The sequence below is a fragment of the Eleutherodactylus coqui genome, chromosome 5 (assembly GCF_035609145.1).
Source record: "Eleutherodactylus coqui strain aEleCoq1 chromosome 5, aEleCoq1.hap1, whole genome shotgun sequence".
Classification (NCBI taxonomy): Eukaryota; Metazoa; Chordata; class Amphibia; order Anura; family Eleutherodactylidae; genus Eleutherodactylus; species Eleutherodactylus coqui.
Genome location: NC_089841.1, coordinates 21422611 through 21446889, shown reverse-complemented (window position 1 = coordinate 21446889; position 24279 = coordinate 21422611). Strand labels below are relative to the sequence as shown.

The following is a 24279-nucleotide window of genomic DNA, read 5'->3' as shown; positions in this document are numbered from 1 at the left end:
ACAAGCTTCCGCTTTCAAGTTACCGCGAAAATTTCCCCAGCGACTTTACTGGAAACGTATGCAAATAACATGGGAGGTTTGTGCAATTTATAGTTCATGATGTAACATCCAATCATATCGAAGGAGCCACACGTGGGGCCAAGACAACCCACTCATTTCATCCACCACCTGATGGCCAATCACAGATGACCGGAGGATGGAAGAATTGCAAGATGCTTATCCAATAATTAAACAATACATTGTATCTATGTAATCTTTGACCTGCCCAGATGGGCGGAAATGTTAAACTCTTAAAATAGGCTACACGCCGATCATTAAAGTTAGAATTGAGGAAGCTATGCATGCTGAACTTCGTGTCAGTGTGGAAACTTCTTATGCGCATTATCAATTCAGAAATAATATGGAAGGGTGTAAACATTCCAAATTGAGTAAGCCGTGGTTCCGCAAAGGAATACTACGACATTGGAGGAAGTGGTATTTTGGTACATTTGTTCTGTTATGGGCAATTTATCATCTTTTTATTTGCCCATATGGATAGGTACCACCTATTCTACCATATAACAGCATAGCTCACAGCATAGGGCATCTGCTTAGGTTAATCCAATTATACATGAGATAGATATTTTCACTATCAAGGACAACTATTCTTTTTCCGTATCTTATGACATTATCAAGCATTAAGGTTCCTGATGAGTCTGTATGAGACAGAAACGCGTTGAACCAATCTTGAAACAATTTTTCAAAATATCTTTTTTTTTTTTTTTTTGCTAGGAGAACCCAGTCTGATTGTCCACTGGTGTTCTGAACTTGTCTTTTATTGGTCTTTGAAACCACACGTTGCATGAGAACCCATCTTATCTTTGAATGGGGTTCTCCTGCTGTTTCATTAGAAACTATTGTATTTCTGGATTGATAACCTGTGGCTTATAGTCTATAAGCCACTTGTGTTTATCTCTCGGAGGTACTCAGCGGAAGCATTGATTGGTGTCCTTGTATTCAGAACTAATTTTCATCTAGTTCTGTGGATAGAAGCCAATCATAGACTTCTGCTGGTTTCTCGTTCTGGGATTATTTCTTGCCCGCTACTATTACTTAAACAGGGCATTCCTCTGGATAGAACCGCACTTGTCTCTTACCGGGACGTCATTTTCAGAGCTCTGGGGCTTCTACTGGGTCACTTGCTCATTTTTGCTCCTGGTCTAGCTTATGAGACATAGGGCGAACCCAGGGGCTCGCCACCACTAGAAGCTGACTGTAAACCACCCACTTGGTGGAATTTTTTTCCGCTTCCATCTTTTCTATAAGGGTAGACCTCGATATGGTCCTCTAATTAGATTTGAATTGATTTTGGAGCGGTTGATATAGTGAGTCGGTAGTGTCCTATCCATCAGTACACTCCCGTACTACCTTGGAGGGATCAGCTTCGTAGATTTTTTCTCGGTTCTTTTCCAGGGTTCTATCTCCTGCTCTGTTTCTGTTTTGTTTTGTTTTGTCTGTTTTTTGTGAGGCCCAAACATTTTATATATATTTGTCAATAAAAGTTATATTTTAAGGGATATACCCAGTGAATATTTGTTTAAAGAGTCACGAAGGGAGAATTATTACCAAAACATTTTTTTAAGTGGACAGTAACCGCCTGTTACACTACAAAAGGGTCCATATCCAAAAATGAAAAATTCCCATCCCCTCTGTGCAATCCTATCACTTAACCCCTTAGTAACGAAGCCTGTTTGCGCCTTAGTGACGGAGCCAAATTTTGGAAATCTGACATGCGCCGTTCAACGTAGCATAACTCCGTAAAGGCTTTACATATCCAAGTGATTCTGACACTGTTTTTTCGCCACAAGTTGTACTTCATTTAGGTTGTGAAAAGAGACCGATATAATTTGTGTATATTTATTAAAAGTACCAATATTGGAAAAATTTTGAAAAAATTGTCATTTTTTTCACATTTTCAACCGTAATAGGTCGAATATGTCCAAACATACTGTACAAATTTTTGATAAGATACATATTTCCATCTGTTTACTTTATTCTGAATGCACACTTGAAAAACTTTTGTGTTTTTTTTAACCATTTAGAGGACGTACAAATTTTACATTACTTTTCAGCATTTTGAGGAACACATTGTTTTCCTGCACCAAACCAAGTTTGCAAAGGCTCATAAGTGTCAGAATAATAGATACCCCCACAAATGACCCCATTTTAAAAACTACACCTCTTAATATATTCACTGAGGGGTGTCATGAGTATTTTGACCCCAGCAGTTTTTTTCAGGAATTAATTCAATTTTGCAAATATGTCATTTTAAAGACATATTTTTTTCCTATAGAGCCCATGAAAATGAGGATTTACACACCAAAATGGATACCCCCGTTTCTCCCGTGTTCAGAAACATGCCCATTGTGGCCCTAATCTTATGTCTGGATGCACAACGGAGCCCAAAATGAAAGGAGTAGTCGGTGTCTTTCAGAACATAAATTTTGCTTGAAGGCGTTTTAGGCCCTATAGCACTTTTGTAGAGCTCTTGAGGGCCAAAACCAAAGAGAGCCCCCACAAGTGACCCCATTTTGAAAACTAGACCCCTTAACGAATTTATCTAGGGGTGTACTGCCCATTTTGACCCCACAGTTTTTGAATGAATTCAAGCAAAGCAAAAGGAAAAAATTGTGATTTTCGTTTTTTTGGCAATTGTGTCATTTTAAAAACAGTTTTTTTTGTACAGCACACACATGAATGAAGACTTGCTCCCCAAAATAGATACCCCTGTTTGTCCCGTGTTCAGAGACATACCTATTGTGGCCCTAATCTTTTGTCTGGATGCACAATGGGGCCAAAATGAAAGGAGTAGTCGGTGGCTTTCAGAACAGAAATTTAGCATGAAGGTGATTTAGGCCCCATTGCCCACTTGTAGAGCCCTTGAGCGGCCAAAACGACAGAGAACCCCCACAAGTGACCCCATTTTGAAAACTAGACCCCCTAACGAATTTATCTAGAGGTGTACTGTGTATTTTTACACTACAATTTTTGAATAAATCGAAGCAAAGCAGTTTTTTTTGTACAGCACACATAGGAATGAAGACTTTCACCCCAAAATGGATACCCCCATTTGTCCCGTGTTCAGAACCATAACCCTTGTGGCCCTAATCTACTTAAAGGACACATGGCTAGGCCTATAATGGATGGAGCACCCGTTGGATTTCAGGGTACAACGGAATAAATTCCAGGCCCCATTGCCCACTTATAGAGCCATTGAGCATCCAAAATGATAAAGAACCCCCACAAATGACCCCATTTTAAAAACTAGACCCCTTAACGAATTCATCTAGGGGTGTACTGCGTATTTTGACCACACAGTATTTGAATAAATCTAAGCAAAGCAGAAGGAAAAAAGTACGATTTTCATTTTTTTGGCAATTTTGTCAATTTAAAAACAGGTTTTTTTGTACAGTGTACATAGGAATGAAGACATTCACCCCAAAATGGATACCTCCATTTGTCCCGTGTTCAGAAACCTACCCATTGTGGCCCTAATCTACTTACAGGAAACATGGCAAGGCCTATAATGGAGGGAACACCCGTTGGATTGCAGGGCACAACTGAATACATTCCAGGCCCCATTGCCCACTTGTACGGAATAAAAATTGACACTTTAAAAAAATATTCCCCCCCTCTGCGCCCTTTTCGGCGTTCCCCAAATCTTAGATAAAAGTAATAATGTGAACTGTGTAATATTTCCAAAGACAGGGGTAATTACGGAGGCTGGTTGGGATGGGTACATGGGGCTATAAAACCGTGTATCCCCCCTCCTCATGCTTTTTGGGGGTCATTTTTTTACTTCAGTGGCGGGTATGGGGTGTAAAAAGTGGAGCACTGTGAGTCTCCGTAAGCTTAATGAGGTGTGGCAGTCTCACACAGAAGGCGCTCAACAAGCTGCTCCTGGAACTGCAGGAAGGCGAACGTTCCCGGGGCTTCTTGTAAATTGCTTATTACAGGTAGCGGTCTGAATAACGCCGGGCTCACATGGCTGTAGGTGGAATTCGCAGCGGATCCCAGCTGTGAGCCGGCTATGACCCTGCATATGGCCGCGTAATGTACTGCGCATAACTGCCTACTCACACAGGCGGTCATGCGCAGTACCTTTTTTTTGTTTGTATTTCCCGCACCGTCGCTTAGCGATGACACGGGTACCCTCAGCCCGTATACAAGGTAGTTGCGCATGGGTATATCCGCGACCATGGAGCACAATGCGCTCTGTGTTGCTGATATCCGCGGTAAAATAGAACCCGCTGCGTTCTCTTTTCTGCGAGTGGATTACGCAATTCCGACCCGCTAATGTGAGCGGAATTGTGTAATCCAATGCGATTGATCTGCGTATTACCACGGATCAGAAGCATGCGGAATCCATTATTCCTATCTGGTCATGTGAGATCAACATATGTTAGATCGCTACCTTTTTTTCACGTGACCGGGGACCGCCTAACGAGGCCACCCGTCACTGCTCCAGGCTCTTGGCGGCCGTTGGTCGCTGGGAGCAAGGAGATTTTAAGTTTCCTGGGCTCCCCGACTCCTGCGCATGTGTCCGGTGTTTTGCCGGCGGTCGCATGTGCAGAATCCGGGAACGTTCACGGAAGAAAATTGCGTCGGGGTGCAAATACGGAGGCCTCCGGTAAAAATAGCGATCGCCGCTATCCAATGGAGAAGAAGTTGCCTACTTTGGTGTTCTCCCTGGTTGCGAACAGGTCCAACTGTGGGGTCCAACACCGGTTGGTCAGGATTCTGAATGCCTCTAGGGAGAGGGACCATTCTCCTGGGTCTATTTGCCTCCTGCTGAGGAAGTCCGCTTTTTGGTTTAGCGTCCCCTTCAAGTGGGTTGCCGTGATCGAAAGGATCCGGCCCTCTTCCCAGTGAAAAATTTTCTGTGTGATGCTTTGCAGGGCGGGAGATCTTGTGCCCCCTTGGTGTCGTATATGGGCGACCGTGGTGATATTGTCTGACAGTATCTTTATATGCCGGTTCTGTAGCGAGTTCCCTAACTGCTGTAGAACCTGCCATACTGCCTGTAGTTCTCTGTAATTTGAGGACTGTTCTTTTGTCCTTTGAGGCCATGGGCCCTGAAAGAAATGGTTCCCCACATGCGCTCCCCATCCCCAGGCGCTTGCGTCCGTTGTGATGTGAGTGGCTGGGTTTTGTAGCCAGTGAACCCCTCTCCGCAGGTTCTCTGGGAATGCCCACCAACGCAGGGATGTTTTCACTGCGCTTGGGATATACATTCTTGCTCCTAGAGAGGACTGCCTTTTGTCCCACGTGGATAGGACTAAGGCTTGCAGGGCTCTGGTGTGAGCCTGGGCCCATGCCACTCCTGGAATGCATGATGTCAAGCTTCCCAGGAGAGACATTGCTTCCCAAATTGTGCATAATCGTCTTCGTAGGGAGGTTTTGACTATCCTTCGGATTTTTTGTATTTTTTCCTCGGGTAGGCAGGGGCATTGCGATTCTGAGTTGAGCGTTATTCCCAGAAACGTCTTCTGCTTGTTGGGATCTAGGCTGGATTTTTCCCAGTTTATGATCCATCCTAATGATTGGAGAAGCTCTAGCATTATCTCCAGGTGTTTCGTTAGGAGTTCTCTGGACCGATTTTTTTCCTCAGGTAGGCGGCTACCTCTGCCATAATTTTGGTGAAGATTCTGGGGGCTGAGGATATCCCGAAGGGCAGGCATCTGAATTGGTGGTGCTCTATTCCTTTGCCCATGTCCACTGCGAACCTTAGGTATTTCCAGGACCCCTTGTGGATCGGTACGTGGAAATAAGCGTCCTTTAAATCGATGGATGCCATGTAGGCTCCTCTGGGAATCAACTTTATCGTTGAGGAGATGGTTTCCATTTTGAATTTTCTGTATCGGACACAGGTGTTCAGAGGTTTCAGATTTACTATCATCCGATATTTCCCGCAGGGTTTTCTTACTAGGAAGAGCCTGGAATAATGGCCCTGGGTTTCCTCGTCTCGCGGTACGGAGGATATTGCGTTTAGTTGTTGCAAGTCGCGCACGCTTTGCCTTAGTAGGTGTAACTGTCGCTTTGAGCCTCCCGTGATAATGAATTTCCTTCTGAGGAGGGACACCAGCTCTATCTGGTATCCCTGCTGTAAGATCTTTGGGATCCATGGGCCCTCGCAGATTGCCCCTACGGGGATGGCGTCAGGGTCTCTGCTTCGGCTCCCCCTGGTGGGGGTTGAAGAGGATATTCCTTCCTCTGCCCCCCTTGGGGTAACTCCAGCGGCCTGTCTTGCCCTTGCCTCGGTAGGCCTCGGGCTGCTGCATTGGAGCCCGGAAGAAGGACTTCTCTCTCTGTGGCTTTTCTTCGGGGAACCCCTTCTTTCTGTCGGCCGCTTTCTCTAGAATTTTGTCTAGGTCCGGTCTGAACAAAAACTGGCCGTAGAACGGGAGGGCGCACAGCTTATTTTTTGAGGCTAGGTCGCCTGACCACGATTTCAGCCATAACACCCTTCTGGCTGAGTTAGAGCGGGCTGTAGCCTCCGCCGAGAGTTTGACAGTTTCGGCCGCAGCGTCCGCTAGGAAGTTTGTTGTCATGCGCAGGATCGGAAGGGAGTTTAGGATCTGTTCCCTCGGCGTCTTATTGGTTGGGTGTAGCTCCAGCTGTTCTAACCATACCCCCAGGGTCCGCGCCACACAAGTGGCTGCGATCCCTGGCCTAAGTATGTTTGCCGCTGCCTCTCATGATTTCTTTAGAAGGCCCTCCGCTTTGCGATCCATGGGGTCTTTTAACTGTGCGGCGTCCTCAAAGGGAAGGGTCGTCCTCCTGGCTACTTTGGCCACCGGGACGTCTACCTTAGGTACCTCCTCCCAGCTTGCGCAAACTTCCTCCTTGAATGGGTATCTTCTTTTTACCCCTCTAGCTGAGAAGGAGCCTGCGTCTGGTTTCCTCCACTCTTTCTGGATTATTTTGGTGATATTCTTGTGGACAGGGAAGGTATGCTTGCGCCTCTCCCCTAGTCCCCGAATATCTCATCTTGTAGAGTACATGGCTCTCTGGGCTCTTCCATTTTTAGTGTAGCCCTGACTGACTTAATTAATTCCGTTAAGTCGTCTTGATGGAATAAATATCTTTTGTGGCCCTCATCGTCTGAGGACTCCTCGGCCGCCTGTTCCTCTTGCTCCGATCCGATCCGATAGAACTCGGAGTCGGAAGGCTCGTCGGGAACATACGCCTTTTTCTGGCGTTTCGCTGGCGGCGCCGGCTGTGACGTTAGGGCTGATCTAACCTCCTCTTTCACCAGCTTCCTAACGTCCTTCAGGAATCCCCCCCAATTCCTCTCTGACTAGCCTAGCTACGCACGCCTTGCATAGAGGCCTCTGGTACGTGGCTGGCAGTCTCGTCCCGCATTCCACGCATTTTCTAAGTTTTGTTCTGGGGGGATGTCTTTTTTATCCCCCTGACAAAGCATTTTTTGCGGGTAAATATGCAATTTTTCCATACACAATACACTGGATATTTGCATTGTATTTTTTGCCGCACTGGCTACTTATGGCCGCTGAGGCTGAGGTTTCAGCTGTCTCAGGGGCTGGAGCACTCATTGCTGTACCGATGCTGCAGACACCCTGCGACCTGTAGTGCTGTTCTGGCTTCTCTCAGGTTCCTATTTTTTAAATTTTCGCGCTCCTGCTCTAAGCCCCGCCCCCTCCGCTCTTGATGCAGACGCGATGACGTCATCGCGCTGGACAGGTGACGCGGCGCCCCGCCCCCCGCCGTCAAAGGGCTTCCTGGAGCGCCGCGCTGTAACTTCTGCCGGGAGGAGGAGAGGGACTGAGGCTCCCGCTTTGTACCCCCCATGGGCCGCCGCGGGAGGAACTTGGCCCGGCGTTTACCACCCCATGTGGCGGCCCGGGAGTCGTCTGGCTTGGAAGGGAGGACAGGCTGACCCACTGCCCTCCGATCCGCCTGTAAGTAATTCTGTCTGGCTTCTCCGACAGCTCCTCTCAGAGATCCTGCCTCCTGGCAGGACAGGAAGACACTGAGGAAAGTGGGGAAGGGGGGGAGCTTTTAACCTCTCAGTATGTTCCTGTCCTACCAAGAGGAGGCAATCTCAATTGGTGCTGTCGTGGAGACGACTGGGGAAATAGCAAGTTTGTTCTTCTGAGATTTTAACATTAGAAAGTCCCATTGACATTTGCAGTAAAAAAAAAAAATTAAAAATCACAGCGTTAAAAAAACTCTAGTGGGTAAAAGCCCCTACTGAGAGGTTTTGTGAATAAAACCAGCATTTCCACACTTTGTGCATTATTACTTTGTCATGCTGGTATAATTTATATAGAATGTTATCCTTTACCACAGATTCTGATCGCAGCGATACAATAAATAGTAACAAAACATAGAAACATAGTAAATCCACGGAGTTCAGCCTATTACCCCAATATTGATCTACAGGAAGGCAAATATACCCAATGAAGTCTGTTAGCCAGATCAGCGATCCTGGGATCACGACCCCTCTGAAGCAAACTAGTGACTATAACTGGTAATCTTGTTGCACTCAAGAAAGCTGTCCAGGCCCCTCTTGTACTCTTCTAGTGAGCAGCACCACATCATCAGGCAGAGAATTCCACAGTCTCACTGCTCTTACAGTAAAGAACCCTTTCTATGTTGTGTAGAAACCTTAGACCTGCAAAGCTCCAAAACACTATTGGCTGTCCGGGTATAACTGATATATTACGCCATGCTTCTAGCTGACTTGGAGGGCTTTGCCAGGCCTGCGGCTGCCACTGGTGCTCATCAGCTCCTTATAATCACCCAACGGAATCCTGATGGGCTACTAGCAGCGCCCCTCACTGTCTGACTATTGCCTCAGCATCTAGAGGAGCGTGTGGCAAAGACTGAGCTTAGTGAATAAGGGAAAGGCCTTTGTGCAGAACCCATTAAGACCAACCACCTACACCTTTCCAACTCAGGTAGGCTCTTAGTCATGGCTTGTCAGATGTCAAGTGATCCAAGAGGTTTATACATAAGTGGTAACTTAGAAGAGCCGGTCCGGCACGATAGTCCATATCAGGGAGCGAACATTTACATTCAATCACCACAGAAATTGAAAATGTAAATCTGAGATCGGGCAGATATTGTCAGAACGAATACATAAGATCAGACTTAGAATTCATGGCTAAGGGAACCCGGGCACACAACTCCATAATCCAGGAAACTCAAGTACCAATAGTTTCCTGTGCCAATCCCCTCCCCGGGAAGGAAATGGCTATAATGTACAAAGAACCCATATTGCCTGAATATCACAACATTTCATCCAAAACCATTCAATATGTCTTCTAAGGGTTAATCCTCCCTCTCAGGGAGCTGATTGGCACAGAAAACCTTTCCTACGTGAGTCTTACTGGATTACGGAGATGTGCGCCCGAGTTCTGTTAGGCTTGAAGTCTAAGTAAGATCTCATGTATTCCTGTTGGCAGTATCTACCTGATCTGTAAATGTTTGCACCCTGATATGGGCTATTATGTCGCAGCAGATTTCCCAAGTTGTCACTTATGTATAAAACTCTTGGCTCTCCTGAAATCTGGTGTGTTCAGAGCTCATCTGAGTGTGAAACATGTAGGGGGTTTGTTTTATTGGGCCATGCGCCCCAAGTTGTATAGTCCGGTATAAGTAAAGTCTGATATGTTACACTGAAGTTGTAGAACCTTTCCCATGTGATCACAGCTGTATATTACTGTGTGTGACTCTTCCTAGTATATGACCCTATAGTGATGAGATGGAGGGGAGACGCCCTTGCTGGGCTCAGTGGTGGAATACGGTTCTTACCATTATCATCCATTAAAGGATCATTCTCAAAACACTCAAATTCAACCAAGCCGGGCTCCGCAGTGATTCTCCCCTCACTACTTATACACATAATGGGTACCAGCTCTCCCTCATCTCCATCAGTTCTGAGGAAACATCATCTAAAGGAAGAAGAAAGATCGGCCCAAATACAAACATGTAAGTTATACAAGTAAACTTTTATGAACAGTCAGACACAAGTTTAGAAACGCAGTTATATGTATCAGTGTGAAATATTCTATGTACACGGTGGATATAAAGGCGGGTTATCTGGATTATATTTGTTTCCGGATAATGGATGTTTATTGGTAATTACATACATTTCTTATTCATCACTTACTGCTCTAAATTGCTTCCCTTTTCTTGTGTATGACATGTCACTTTACTTTTTATACCTGTTTTGTAGTTTGACAAGACAGGTTTAAAAAAAATTGCTTCTCTCTGGTGTGAACTTTTTGATGTCGCAGTAAATGTGATTTGCGAGTAAAAAATTTCCCACATTCTGAACATACAAACGGTTTCTCTCCTGTATGAATTCTCTGATGTGTAACTAGGTATGATTTCCCTGCAAAACATTTCCCACAATCTGAACAAGTAAATGGCTTCACTCCTGTGTGAGTTCTCTGATGTCTAACAAGGGCTGATTTCACTGTAAAACATTTCCCACATTCTGAACAGGGAAACGGCTTCGATCCTGTGTGAGTTCTCTGATGTATAACAAGGAGTGATTTCTGTGTAAACCATTTCCCACATTCTGAACAGGAAAACGGCTTCTCTCCTGTGTGAGTTCTCTGATGTATAACAAGGTGTGATTTCACTGCAAAACATTTCCCACAATCTGAACAAGTAAATGGCTTCTCTCCTGTGTGAATTCTCTGATGTCTAACAAGGGCTGATTTCCATGTAAAACATTTCCCACATTCTGAACATACAAATGGCTTCTCTCCTGTGTGAATTCTCTGATGTGTAACAAGGAAGGTTTTCGCTGTAAAACATTTCCCACATTCTGAACATACAAATGGCTTCTCTCCTCTGTGAATTTTCTGATGTATAACTAAATGTGAATTCCATGGAAAACATTTCCCACATTCTGAACAAGAAAATGGCTTCTCTCCTCTGTGAATTCTCTGATGTGTAACAAGGGCTGATTTATGTGTAAAATATTTCCCACAATCTGAACAAGAAAATGGTTTCTCTCCTGTGTGAATTCTCTGATGATCATCAAGGAGTGCTTTCACTGCAAAACATTTCCCACAATCTGAACAAGAAAGCGGCTTCACCGCTGTGTGACTATTTTGATGTCTAATAAGACGTGATTTCACTGCAAAACATTTCCCACATTCTGAACATACAAACGGCTTCTCTCCTGTATGAATTCTCTGATGTATAACTAGGAGTGATTTCACTGGAAAACATTTCCCACATTCTGAACATGAATATGGCTTCTCCTTTCTGTCAGCTCTTTGATATTTTCTCCTTCTGTGACATTTATTCTGCTTATCAGTCTGTGATGGATCAGAAGAGGGGGCCTGTATAAGAGAATCAGATGATGGATCTTTGCTGTGAAGGGCTGATGAGATATCTGGGATAATGGCAGGTTCTTCATATGTATCTCGTGTGATACCGCAATCCTCTGCTTTACAATCTGCAGATATCAGACGTCCCTCTGAGCTCCCGATACCGTCATCTGCCAAGAATAAAGTTGATTTTTTTCATATTCTTGATCTTAAAATGATCCTGATATTTTATAACATTTCTGTGCAAATAACAAGTCATGTAGAAAAAGGTAATCATCATTTAAGGCTGCTTTTACACAGTGGCTAGAATAATCACTGAAAAGAGCCATTACAAACTGTCTGTCCATGTAAACACGAGTCCTGACAGAGCAACTGAGTGAGGATCATTCACTTATAGAAATCACTTGGTTTGCAGCTCACTTAAAGACCAAGTGATTGTCAGTGCAGAAAACATCACCAAAAACTACAGCTGTGAATCGGGACTTACAAGTAACTAATTCTGGTTTTCATCAATAACATGGGGGTCCTGGGGGGTCTGAAAAAGGGTCATGAAGAGTAACTTGCAGCAGAGTCCCCCACAAGCCCCGGGCTCCTGTCCCCGGTAGATCTCCGAGCCCAAGCTACAGGAATAGTATATTCCATACAGATGGAGTTCGGCCATTTCTGCACCAACATTAGTTTCTGGTTTTCCATAAAGAACTCATATAAAATCTCCCATGAAGCCGGATGTCAGTAACACACGGTGTGCAGCAAATACAGAACTGCTCATCTATAAGACAGCTTGGTGCATACAGTAATTCTATATTCTGTCACCTCAGACCAGGACTAGGCCGGGGCAGGGAGGCATTCTGAGTATTGCTCTGGGGCCCCATGGCTTCTTCGTATGACCCTGGAGCCTATACACTTCATAGTTCCCGGTCATGCTGCAAAATAAATTCTCTGGGGTAGAAAAAGTTTATTGTAACCAAAAGGAAAAGGCCCTTCACAGAATAGACATATACCTAAAATGTATCCTTTATTAGTATACATTAAAATGTTATTGGCTACAAACACAGACTGCAGGTTGTTACAATAACCAGAACCGCAGTCAGAACAATTAACGGGATTAGATGACAGACCGATCAGAAATCCGCTACTGTCACTAAATCACTTATCTGTGAGCATAAACCGCTACCATCTAGACCTCACATATACAAGTCATAGATGTACAGATGGTTTACATAAATGCACTACCATCAAGACTTCTCATGTAAGGGTCGCGGGCGCGGTAGAAATCTCTATGAGTTTGATTTTGAGATGGAATGTCAATTGTAACCAGGAAATTATTCCTATTGGGTCGGCTCGGTTCGACACGTTTCTCTACCGATAGGGTAGTTCCTCAGGAACCGCTATCACTCTGCACTAGTATCACAGAGCCTTTCTTTCCAGTGCTATAAATAATAGATGATTACACAATTTTCCTGAGATCTCAGCTATTTCCCGTATACCAAATACAGGCAGCTGGGGGGATAGAGAAAAATTAGTATCAATGTCCTCTACTCTGGGTATTAATGTGGAGCAAACCTTGGAAATAATGGTCTGTCAGACTTATAATAAAGCCAGGTACACAAGAGGCTGGTGGTCTTGCCAGCTCACACTCCTCAGTGCTGATTACACCCACTGGGGAATGAAAGACTAGACTCTCACTGAGCAATTGATAATGTGCAATTAGATATGTGATAAATAACTTCATCGCCCATCAGTACAGCCTCTAAGACTCTTTGTGCTCCATAGAATCCTTACAATAATTACATTCCCCTGCCTGCCTAATAGCTGCTAGGAGAAATAAAAGATAAATAGCGAATCAAAGATGAATAAAATGGCCCCTAACCCAGATGGTAGGTTGGAGGCATCAATGATGGACAATTTACAGCTGCAGTCCTGCCCGGTTTATGGGACGTCACAGGGACTGCAGCCAATAAGAGCTCAGAGATTCATCTTTATGTGAAACTGTACAAAGGCTTTCCTGACACCCAGATAGGTGATATCCACGACCCCACTCTCATCCACTACTTCTGTGAAGGGGAATGTATTGTGGCTTGCAGTTTTCCCCCCGCCCCGACAATTACAAGAGGTCCAAACTTCATGTAATTGTAGGGTCACAGCAAACTGCGATCCAACCGCACTGACCGCCATTACATCCCAATGAGAATAGTATTGTGGTCAGAGTCTCCATGTAGCCATAGCCATACTGGTGAGCCCTTCACCAATTTAGGGGGGGTTCTACGAATTACTAATATGAAACTAAGAGAACAATAAAGGCAGACAATGAGATTTTACAAGTCCCACCAAGCAGAACTCCCACTCTGTAGATACAACCTAGCAGCTCTTACCGGTGATGCCAGATCCTTCCTCCTCCGGTCCTGCAGGAACTAATTACAAAGCGGAGGAGCTGGTGGGGATAGTTGGGGGGCTGGTGGAGCCGAGATCTTCTGTAGACACATTCTGTTTGATATATCAGTCATCCGCCATATAGTCGCTGACTAGTGTCACTGTAGGACCGGGATGCTTACATATCAGCAATTAATAAGGACGCCTGGAGATGACCGGGTCGGATCCTGCTGCGAGAATTCTCGCAACGGGACCCAACCCAAGCCCCTGAAGGGACCAGCGCGGCCCTGGCCCTTTGATGTGACGGCTGCCGACCAGCCGACACATGCCGGAGCGGAGCTGCCAGCCGGGGAGTGCGAGCCCCGCACAGAAATAGAGCATACCACGATTTGTTTTCCGCACGTGATTTCGCGCTGACAAATCGCGGCCGTCTGCATAAGATTGCATTTTCTAACACAATCCTATGGCAGCTTCCACAAGTGTAAATTCTGCGGGAAATCCTGTTGCGGAATTTCCACCCGTGTGCCGGGGGCCTAAATGTGTATTGGTGATATGTAGGCCTTCTGATTATACTGAATATAATCAACAAATGTGTAGTGAATGGCTCTACTAATCCAACTAGCACAGTGTCCTGCCTGGCTCACACCCCACTTCCTCCCTACAAGCACCAGGGGCACATGCCCCACATCACCCCTCCACAGCTATGATCCTGCTAAATACATCCATTACCTGGTGATGGGAGCGGCTGGCAGGTTTCCATCATGGCCTCCTTGTACAGATCCTTGTGTCCTTCTAAATACTCCCACTCCTCCATGGAGAAATAGACAGCGACATCCTGACACCTTATAGGAACCTGACAACACAATATACAGTCATCACCCAGAAGCCTCCAGTGCTGTTACTGTATAATGTCCCAGCATTCCCTGCAGTGTCACCTCTCCAGTCAGCAGCTCAATCATCTTGTTGGAGAGTTCTAGAATCTTCTGTACATTGATGTCCTCATGTATCAGGGGGTGAGGTGGGGGCCCAATGATTGGGCTCAGGGGTCTTCTCCATCCATCACACACAGGGGCCCGACAGCCATCACTAGAGGTCTTCTTCACTACTGTGTAATCCTGTATATGGGAAGACATTGATAAATATCACTACAGACATTTCCAGAGTCCATCACCTCCCCAGTGACATCATCTGTTATTACCATAGATTAGAATGACATATGACATCACCAGAATCTCTCCCCTCTCCAGTGACATCATCTGTTATTACCATAGATAAAAATGATGTAATGTGACATCATCAGAATCTCTCCCCTCTCCAGTGACATCATCTGTTATTACCATAGATATGAATGATGTAATGTGACATCATCAGAATCTCTCCCCTCTCCAGTGACATCATCTGTTATTACCATAGATAAGAATGATGTAATGTGACATCAGAATCTTTCCCCCCTCCAGTGACATCATCTGTTATTACCATAGATAAAAATGATGTAATGTGACATCATCAAAATCTCTCCCCTCCCCAGTGACATCATCTGCTATTATCATACATAAGAATGATGTAATGTGACATCAGAATCTCTCCCCCCTCCAGTGACATCATCTGTTATTACTATAGATAAGAATGATGTAATGTGACATCATCAGAATCTCTCCCCTCTCCAGTGACATCATCTGTTATTATTATAGATACGAATGATGCAATGTGACATCATCAGAATCTCTCACCTCCCCAGTCAGCTGGAGGAGTATCTCTAGGGTGAGGTTGAATACACTCTCCGCCATCTTGTTTCTGTCCTTCTCCATCTTTGATGAATCAGTCCTGTAGGGACCTGAATGGAAACAATATGAACCAATGTAAAAACCACAAAAACCAACATCTCCAAGTTCAGCTGCTTTTTACAGGGTTTTCTCTGAGCGCTGCAGTGTTTTAGCACACAATATAGATGTCTGCAATGTACATGCGTGTTGGGATGTATGTGTGACATCGGACAGCAGAATCCTCCGGACAGCCTCCCGTTAACCACTTCCTGCAGCCATTTCTCATCCCCACCGCCCAACGACAATTGCTATTATATCTGCTGATAAAGCTGGATGAGCGCCGCTATTGTGAGGGACAAGTAGGATTTTTAATAGCAGCATTTAATGTGGGAGAACCTTAGAAATACTTTATTAGGAATTCATTTAATAAGGAATTTTATAAAAACATTTGCTGGAATCCTTTAACCCCTTAGCGCTATAGGTAGTACATGTACGTCCTGCAGCGTCGGGGTATGTATGAACGCACGGCGATCTCCCCCCATATAGCGCGAGCGCTGGCTGTTTATTGCAGCTGATACCAACTCCGATAAGCTCTCAATTCTGATAGCGCCATTTAAATGGGATGAGATCGCAGGGAGCCGTGCAGGTGTCATGGCAGCCGGGGGCCCTCTGTAACGCCCCGGGCTGTCCTGGCAGAATGCCTATCAAGCCATGCCCGTGGCTCCTCCAGAAAAGGAGTGAGACGATGAGCCCATTCCCATCTTATTACTTCTCTGTACTAATTACTTACTGACTCCACAACCTAAACGTTTACCAGCGTCTGGATCGCGGCATCCAATAAGCCGCACAAACCTCAGTAAAGTTTACACCGCCCTATCCCATCTGTAAATAGATAGCATGCCGTAGGGTTTAGAATCTATTTCACCGAATATGAATATGAACCTTCGTTCGGGATCCCTGCGAATATTGATAGGGTTCCAGCGCAGTGACCTATGGATGAGCACAGAGACGCCCCTGGAGGAGGATGTGTGGAAGGAGTGGGCTACCCACTGCACCCATGGCTTTGCAAGGGCATCGGCCTTTTCTTTAATGAGGTGGGTCTCTTGCAGACTTATGATGTGTGGGTTAATTTGCCTGATATATGTAAAGACCGCTCTCCGCTTGAGTGCGGTACCGAGACCCCGGACGTTCCAGCTAAGACATTTTAAAGACATTACTGGCTATGTGGATATATAATTGAAGTGTTACCTCTGTGCCCCTGGGGTGAGGAGGAAGGGGACGGATTGACGAGTGTAGGGAAAGGAATTATGTCAGTACAGACCTCTTAAAAATGTTGTTAGAGAGCAGATTACAACAACTTAAACATTTAACCTTTGACATCTTGCTTAATTTCGGCGTAAATGTCAAAAACAACATGTAGAAAATAAAACAATTTAGCTACAATCTATTCGGAAGTAGCAGATGTTACTCTAGTAAGGGGGGAATATCCCAATGGCCTATAGAGGATCGTGGGTATCCTCCAAGTCCCAATGGCAGTTCAAAGATATCGTCGCCCCACGTTTCACCGTCTATAGGTCAGAGGGGTATCAGTCGCATGGATTATGGCTGGGTTTAAAGTCCTGCCATAGGTGCGGCGGGATCAGTCGTCCTTCGGTATCTCCGCATGCGTGTCCAACCACTCCAAGGCCTCAGTGGGAGATTGGAGGAAAACCACCTTTCCTTGGGTTACGATGCGCAGGCGGGCTGAATATGCCATTGAATAAGATGTGTTTCTTTCTTTAAATTTCCTCTTTGCTTCTATGAGGGTAGCTCTATGCTTTTGTAGCTCGGCGGAAAAGTCAGGGAATGTGGAAATTGTTGCATTGTTATATTTTAGTGGGTCCTTTATCCTGGCTTGGTGAAGCGCAGCATCGCGATCTCTGCAATTCAGGATCCTTACTAGGAAGGGGCGCGGGGGGGGGGGGGGGGGAATCTAGAGGTCCTTAGGCGGTGTTATGGATCTCAGAAGTTTAGTAAGGCCAGGATTTTAGGTTCTCCCCATGTTGGTCGCTGGCCACGCCCCCAGGACCTACTATTCTTATACTGAGGAGTCTACATCCTGGTGGTCAGAGGGATGTGGTCCTTCAGGCGCTAGGACTTACTGTTCTTATACAGAGGAGTCTACATCCTGGTGGTCAGAGGAATCTGGTTCTTCAGCCACTAGGACTTACTATTCTTATACAGAGGAGTCTACATTCTGGTTGTCAAAGAGATCTGGTCCTTCAGCCGCTAGGACTAACTATTCTTACACAGGGGAGTCAACAACCTGGTGGTCAAAAGAATCCGGTCCTTCAGCCGGTAAGCTCTTACTATTCTTCTACAGAGGAGTCTAACATCCTGGTGGTCAGAGGGATCTGATCCTTCAGCCGGTAAGCTCTTACTATTCTTCTACAGAGGAGTCTAACATCCTGGTGGTCAGAGGGATCTGGTCCTTCAGCCGGTAAGCTCTTACTATTCTTCTACAGAGGAGTCTACATCTTGGTGGTCAGGGGGAACTAGTCTTCCAGCCGGTAGCTCTTACTATTCTTATACAGAGGAGTCTAAATCCTGGTGGTCAGAGGGATCTGGTCCTTCAGCCACTAGAACTTACTATTCTTCTACAGAGGAGACTACACCCTGGTGGTCAGAGGGATGTGCTCCTTCAGCCACCAGTGCTTACTATTCTTATACAGAGTAGTCTACATCCTGGTGGTCAGAGGGATTTGGTCCTTCAGCCACTAGGACATACTATTTATATACAGGAGTCTACATCCTGGTGGCGAGAGAGATCTGGTCCATCAGCCGCTAAGACTTACTATTCCTACACAAAGAAGTCTACATCCTGGTGGTCAGACGGATCTGGTCCTTCAGCCACTAGGACGTACTATTCTTATACAGAGAAGTCTATATCCTGGTGGTCAGAGGTATCTAGTCCTTCAGTCACTATGACTTACTATTCTTATACAGAGGAGTCTATATTCTGGTGGTTAGAGGGATCTGGTCCTTCAGCCGCTAGGAATTACTATTCTTATACAAAGGAGTCTACTTCCTGGTGGTCAGAGGGATCTGGTCCTTCAGCCGCTAGGTCTTACTATTCTTATACAAAGGAGTCTACATCCTGGTGGCCAGAGGGATCTGGTCCTTCAGCTGCTATGACTTACTATTCTTATACAAAGGAATCTACATCCTAGTGGTCAGAGGGATCTTGTCCTTCAGCCACTAGGACTTACTATTCCTATACAGAGGAGTCTACATCCTGGTGGTCAGAGGGATCTGGTCCTTCAGCCGCTATGACTTAGTATTCTTATACAAAGGAGTCTACATCCTGGTGGTCAGAGGGATCTGGTCCTTCAGCCGCTATGACTTAGTATTCTTATACAAAGGAGTCTACATCCTGGTGGTCAGAGGGATCTGGTCCTTCAGCCGCTATGACTTAGTATTCTTATACAAAGGAGTCTACATACTGGTGGTCAGAGGGATCTGGTCCTTCAGCCACTAGGACCTACCATTCTTATACAGAGGATAAGGTACTTGACAGACCCCCGTTGACCACAATGAGTTCTGGATGGCAGTTTCCTGGATAAGTAGCTCAGTGTGGTGTAGAGACTTCAGGCTGTCATGCTGCATGATTAACGCTGTAAAAAAAACTCCCCAAAAATCTATGGCAGAATTGATGCGTTTTCTCTCCCTGATATCATAAAAAAAAATAATAAAAGTTTTACAATATTGTCAATATGCGCAAAAATCAAAAACTACAGTTCGCCACGCAAAGAACAAGCCCTTATACGGCCGCGTCAAAGGAAAAGTAAAAAAGTTGTGTATTTTGATAAATGGAGAAGAAAATCCGCCAAAAATCGTTGCGTCCTTAAGCCCAAAATAGGCCGTGTCATTAAGGGGTTAACTGGAGCAACCAGCGTCAAAAGAGGTCGCATGATGAGAACATTGTTGTTCCTCTTTAGAAGTCACTGGTCAGACCACACATGGGATATTGTGAACAGTTTTGGGCAGCGGAACAAAAGAAAGACATACCACAGCTTGAGCGGGTACAAAGGTGGGCAACTAAAGTAATTACTGGACTGGTCGGACTACAATACCCAGAGAGGCCATCAAAACTGGGATGATTTAGTTTAAGAAGAAGACAGCTGACAGCTTGATGACTATGTATACATATATCAGGGGACAGTACAGAGATCTCCCATCATCTAGTTATACCCAGAACTGTAACTCGGGGCGCTCTAATAACTATGTATACATATATCAGGGGACAGTACAGAGATCTCCCATCATCTAGTTATACCCAGGACTGTAACTAGGGGCGCTCTAATAACTATGTATAGATATATCAGGGGACAGTACAGAGATCTCCCATCATCTAGTTATACCCAGAACTGTAACTAGGGGGAGCTCTAATAACTATGCATACATATATCAGGGGACAGTACAGAAATCTCCCATCATCTACTATATCCAGGACTGTAACTAGGGGGCGCTCTAATAACTATGTATAGATATATCAGGGGACAGTACAGAGATCTCCTAGTTATACCCAGGACTGTAACTAGGGGGCGCTCTAACAACTATGTATAGATATATCAGGAGTCAGTACAGAGATCTCTCCCATCATCTATTCTACCCAGGACTGCAACAAGGGGGCTGGAGTAGGTTGGGAGTAGGTAGAGCCTTGCAGTCTGAGCAGAGCTGAGCTGAGCTACTGAGCAGACGTGTCTGGAGCCCTTTCCCTCTCCCTGGAGAGGTGAGGGGGCCTCCATGAGTGTGCAACCTAGCACATCCTCCACCGTTCCCCGGGTGAGACCAGCGGGGAATAACGGTGTGTTACTAGTCTCAGGAGGAGAGCGATTAAGAAGATCCCAGAGGCTGATGCAGCAAGACTCCATGGAGAGTGCAGGCCAACCTGGAAAGAAAGGCGAGTCTTCCCAAGGACGGGATGGTGGCGATTCCCTTATCCAGTACAAGGGGTGGGGTGAGCGCCGTCCCGGGGAGACCACCAACAAGTATAGTGCTAGAATTCGTCTATGTACTAATGAATTTGAGGCATGCGGTCAGAAGCTTAAAAAGCTGCAGATGGAGCTGAAATCTTTGAAGGCTCGGGCAGAGACTGCTACAAGGAAAAAGGACCGTGTTACAATATCAGAAGAGATGGGGAAGGTGAGAGAGGCCATTAAGCTTCATTCCACTAGAAAAGAATACATTTTACAGAATGCTGGTGCATTTAAAGAAAGACTGAGCAACCAAGAGAGATTTGACAGCATGAGGAACCTCTCTGGGAAGGAGTTAGCAGTGACCTCGGTGTCTGACAGTGAGGAGGATGAGGCAGGTGTAATGTCTCCAGGTGTGATGTCCTGCAGGGCGTCTCCAGATCTATCACCTGTGGAGATTTCCCAGCCCATCCCCCCAAGGCAGCCCAGCCCAAGGCTGAGTGCTTCTTACTCCTCAGATGAGGAGGAAAGGGAGGGAGAAGGTGGTTATTTAATGGCAGAAATTAAAAGAATGGAATCCCCTACTAATCTGTCTAATCTTTCTTTTGGGGACGACCTACCTGAGGAGGGCAAAGAAAGATCAGGAAAAGGCAAGCAGAAGAAAAACAAGAAGAAGAAGCAATTACAGGTCGTATGCACACGTTTTGTACCATTTCCTAGCCCCTCTGGTCAAACAGACTCGGCATCTGTGGTGGTCCCGGGAATGGATCAGAGGGAGAGAATCTTTCCCAGCGGCACCCAGGGGGAGGATGGGAAAGACCCCCCCTGCTCAGCCGACCCCAGTACCAGTAATGGTGTTGGATGCTGAGCAGGGAGGGAAAGGTATGGCATCCGTTTTTAGTCAGGCACCTGCGGTGGGTGTTGAGACTCCCATGGACTGCACGCTCGCGGGTGGCGTGCCGTCTTCCGAGATAGACCCCGCCCTCCGGAGCACGCAGGCATCCGGGGAGGGGGTGCAGGCTATCACCTTATCAGAGGTGAATCCTGATGCCCGGAGCAGGCAGACATCAGCGGCGGTGTCAGAGTCTGGGCGCGGGATTGCAGCTGCTCCGGCAGCACAGGACACCAGGGCATCGGCGGCGGTTCCGGCATCTAGGAAGGGGGCGGAGCCTAGTGACGTTACAGTGGCAAAATCGGTGACATCAGGTCATGGAGGTCAAATGGCAGTTGGAGTGAAGAAGGTTTCTCCTGTTTCAGGGGTACTAGTGTCAACAGGGATGCAGGTGGTGGAACGTGAAAGTGTGAAGGAGGTCCAGGGGAAGGGGCTACATAAGGGTGGGTGTAGCATATCTACTGTGGTTGCAGAGGAGGAGGGTGGTAGTAGGAATGCTGGTAGGAGCACTGAGGATGATAGTGGATCCAGAGTCACAGGAGGGGAGGAGAGGATGTCTGGGATAGTACAGCTTTGGGGATGATTGCCCACCCATCTGGTGCTACAGATAATAGGACTGGTGCCCAGGAACAGGCCAGGGCTGATGTTGCCGTAGTAGGGAGTGCGGTGGGGGCTGTGTCTGACCCATCTCCCCTCCCGGTGGTGCCTGGCCCCAAAAGTTATGCTGGAGCGGTTACCGGGGGGGCAGAGAGGCCTTTTTCCCGTGGACCTGGACAGGGAAATTTACAGCGGCGTCTCTTGGAGGCCCTGAGGCGGGGAGAAAAGACGGCCAATATAGAGGGTGAGCAGGTTAACCTCGAGTTCTGGATCCAGCGGCATGGACTTGGGGCCTTCCGAGAGAATAGAGGGAATTGGTCACTCCCAACAAGCGGGCCATCGGGGGCCAGAAGGAATGTAGTCCGTCTTCGGCATATAGGTAGCAGAGATACATGCCCAAAACGGGGGAAGGTGGTTGAGCTCCTGCTGAATATGGGCTTCAGGGCATATGACATCTTTGCCCTGATCCATCCTTTTGGCACCTCAGAGTTTGATATCAGCTTTGTTCGGTCAGAGGGTTTTGAACTTTTCTGGTCGAATTATGAGCTGGTTCAGACTAGGCCCGACTGGCGGGATTTCGAGGTGATTCCCGTTTCCCGCCAGGACACGGTGAAGTCAGTGAGCGTTTTAACCCGTAATGAGTCACTGTCGCTCATTGACATCATGACCTGGATAGCTCGTTACGGGGAGGTGCAGGGCAACCCCACAAAGAACCGTGACGAGTACGGCATCTGGTCTGGAGCCTGGACTTTCTTGGTGAAATTGAGGCGGTCCGGAAACTCTGTTACCCACATTCCCTCCTCTGCTTTCTTGGGAAGAGATAGGATCCTGGCCTTTTACCAGGGGCAGCCGAAGGTCTGTCACAAGTGCGGTGACCCCGCACATTTCAGTGCGGCATGTACAAAAGTGATGTGTACATTGTGTGGGGGAGAGGGTCACCATGCCGCCTCGTGTACAGACATTCGCCGCAACCTGTGTGGTGTCCTAGGACACCCCTTCAGTCGCTGTCCTCAGCGTGCCCGTGCTGATGTTGCTCCTGATCCGACTGGGGTACCCCGGGGCAGCGGGGCCTCAGCTGGAGAGGGGGAGGGCGGAAGTAGGGGGTCTGGAGGTCCGGTGATGGAAAAAGGTGGAGGAGTGAGTAATACCAGACAGCAGATGTCCCGAAAGGAGGCAGGGGAAGGGGGGGAATCCAGTAGGATGACCCTGGTCCCTGTTTCCCAAGGGCCAGTGACCACCTCTGAGGACATAAGGGGCAGCGATTTGGAGGAAGAGGTCAGGAGACTGGTAAGAGAGAAGGACGAAAGGTCCAGTTCCCTATCAAGTTCCCATCCAGAAGACAGTTTGGATGAGGAGAGTAGGGAATGGCAAAAGGAAAAACGTAAGAAGGGTAAACAGAATAAAAAGAAGGGGAGAAAGAAATCTTCTCCCCCTCCAGGTCAGATGCTAAAGGAGGGCCAAACCGGCTCCCCTCTGGTCATCTTAACAAACCGCTTTCAGACTCTGGAAGGAGGCGAGCCTGAATCCTCCTCATTAGAGGAGGAGGAGGTGGGGGAGCCAAGGAATAGAGTAGTGCCGGTGGGGGACGTCGCTCCCCTCCCCCCTGGGGGGCCACAAGTTCCTCCGGGGGTTAGGGGAGACTCAGTGCCACGGGACAAAGGTGAGGGCTCCTCTCCGAATCTGGAGGGGGGTTCGCAAAAAGAAATAAACAATCATGTAAAAAATATAAATATTGTAAAAATGGATATATCGGAGTGTTTAAAAAGGGGTGGTAGGGATTCTGGTGGGGAATCAGGTAATGTAAAGAAGAGAGCTGTCCAACTCGATCACCCTTGATGGCGGCACTCACCCCGTTGACGTTGGCGACCATTAATGTCGCTAGCATTAAGTCTGATATGGCTCGCTTTATGGCCTTTGATTTTTTCAGCCGGAATGAAGCTGATATTTTGTTTTTGCAAGAGACCAGGCTAACAGACCTGGCCAGTATCCATAAAGCAAAGAGGGAGTGGACTCATGGGCCCTCCTATTGGTCTCTTGCGGCCGAACCATATAGCGGGGTGGCGGTTCTTTTTAAAACCGCAGCGGTTGAATGCAGACGGGTAATCGAGGTGGAAATGGGGAGGTGCTTGGTCTTGGACGTCCTTATGAGAGGTCAAGAGCTTCGGCTCATAAATATTTATGGTCCTCAGAGCAAGAACGAGAGGAAGGACCTCTTCATAAGGATCAAGCCCTTTCTTTTTACGAGTCGACTGGTGATCTTTGGCGGAGACTTCAATAATGTCTCGAGGCTCTGTGATAGGGGAGGTGCCAGAGACAAGTTGGCTTACGACAGCGTCGCCTTGAATAAT

At 46.7% G+C, this 24279-nt stretch overlaps 1 protein-coding gene across 1 annotated transcript in view; it reads right to left on the bottom strand.

The window, feature by feature from the left end:
• LOC136628983 (zinc finger protein 585A-like) overlaps positions 1-24279 on the bottom strand; it is a 211254-nt gene that overhangs the window by 78946 nt on the left and 108029 nt on the right. Inside the window, exons 4-6 of the mRNA XM_066605068.1 lie at positions 14660-14839; positions 14454-14577; positions 10290-11524 (exon numbers count right to left, since the gene is read on the bottom strand). Coding sequence (XP_066461165.1) covers positions 10290-11524; positions 14454-14577; positions 14660-14839 — 1539 coding nt within the window. The remainder of the gene's footprint in view (positions 1-10289; positions 11525-14453; positions 14578-14659; positions 14840-24279) is intronic.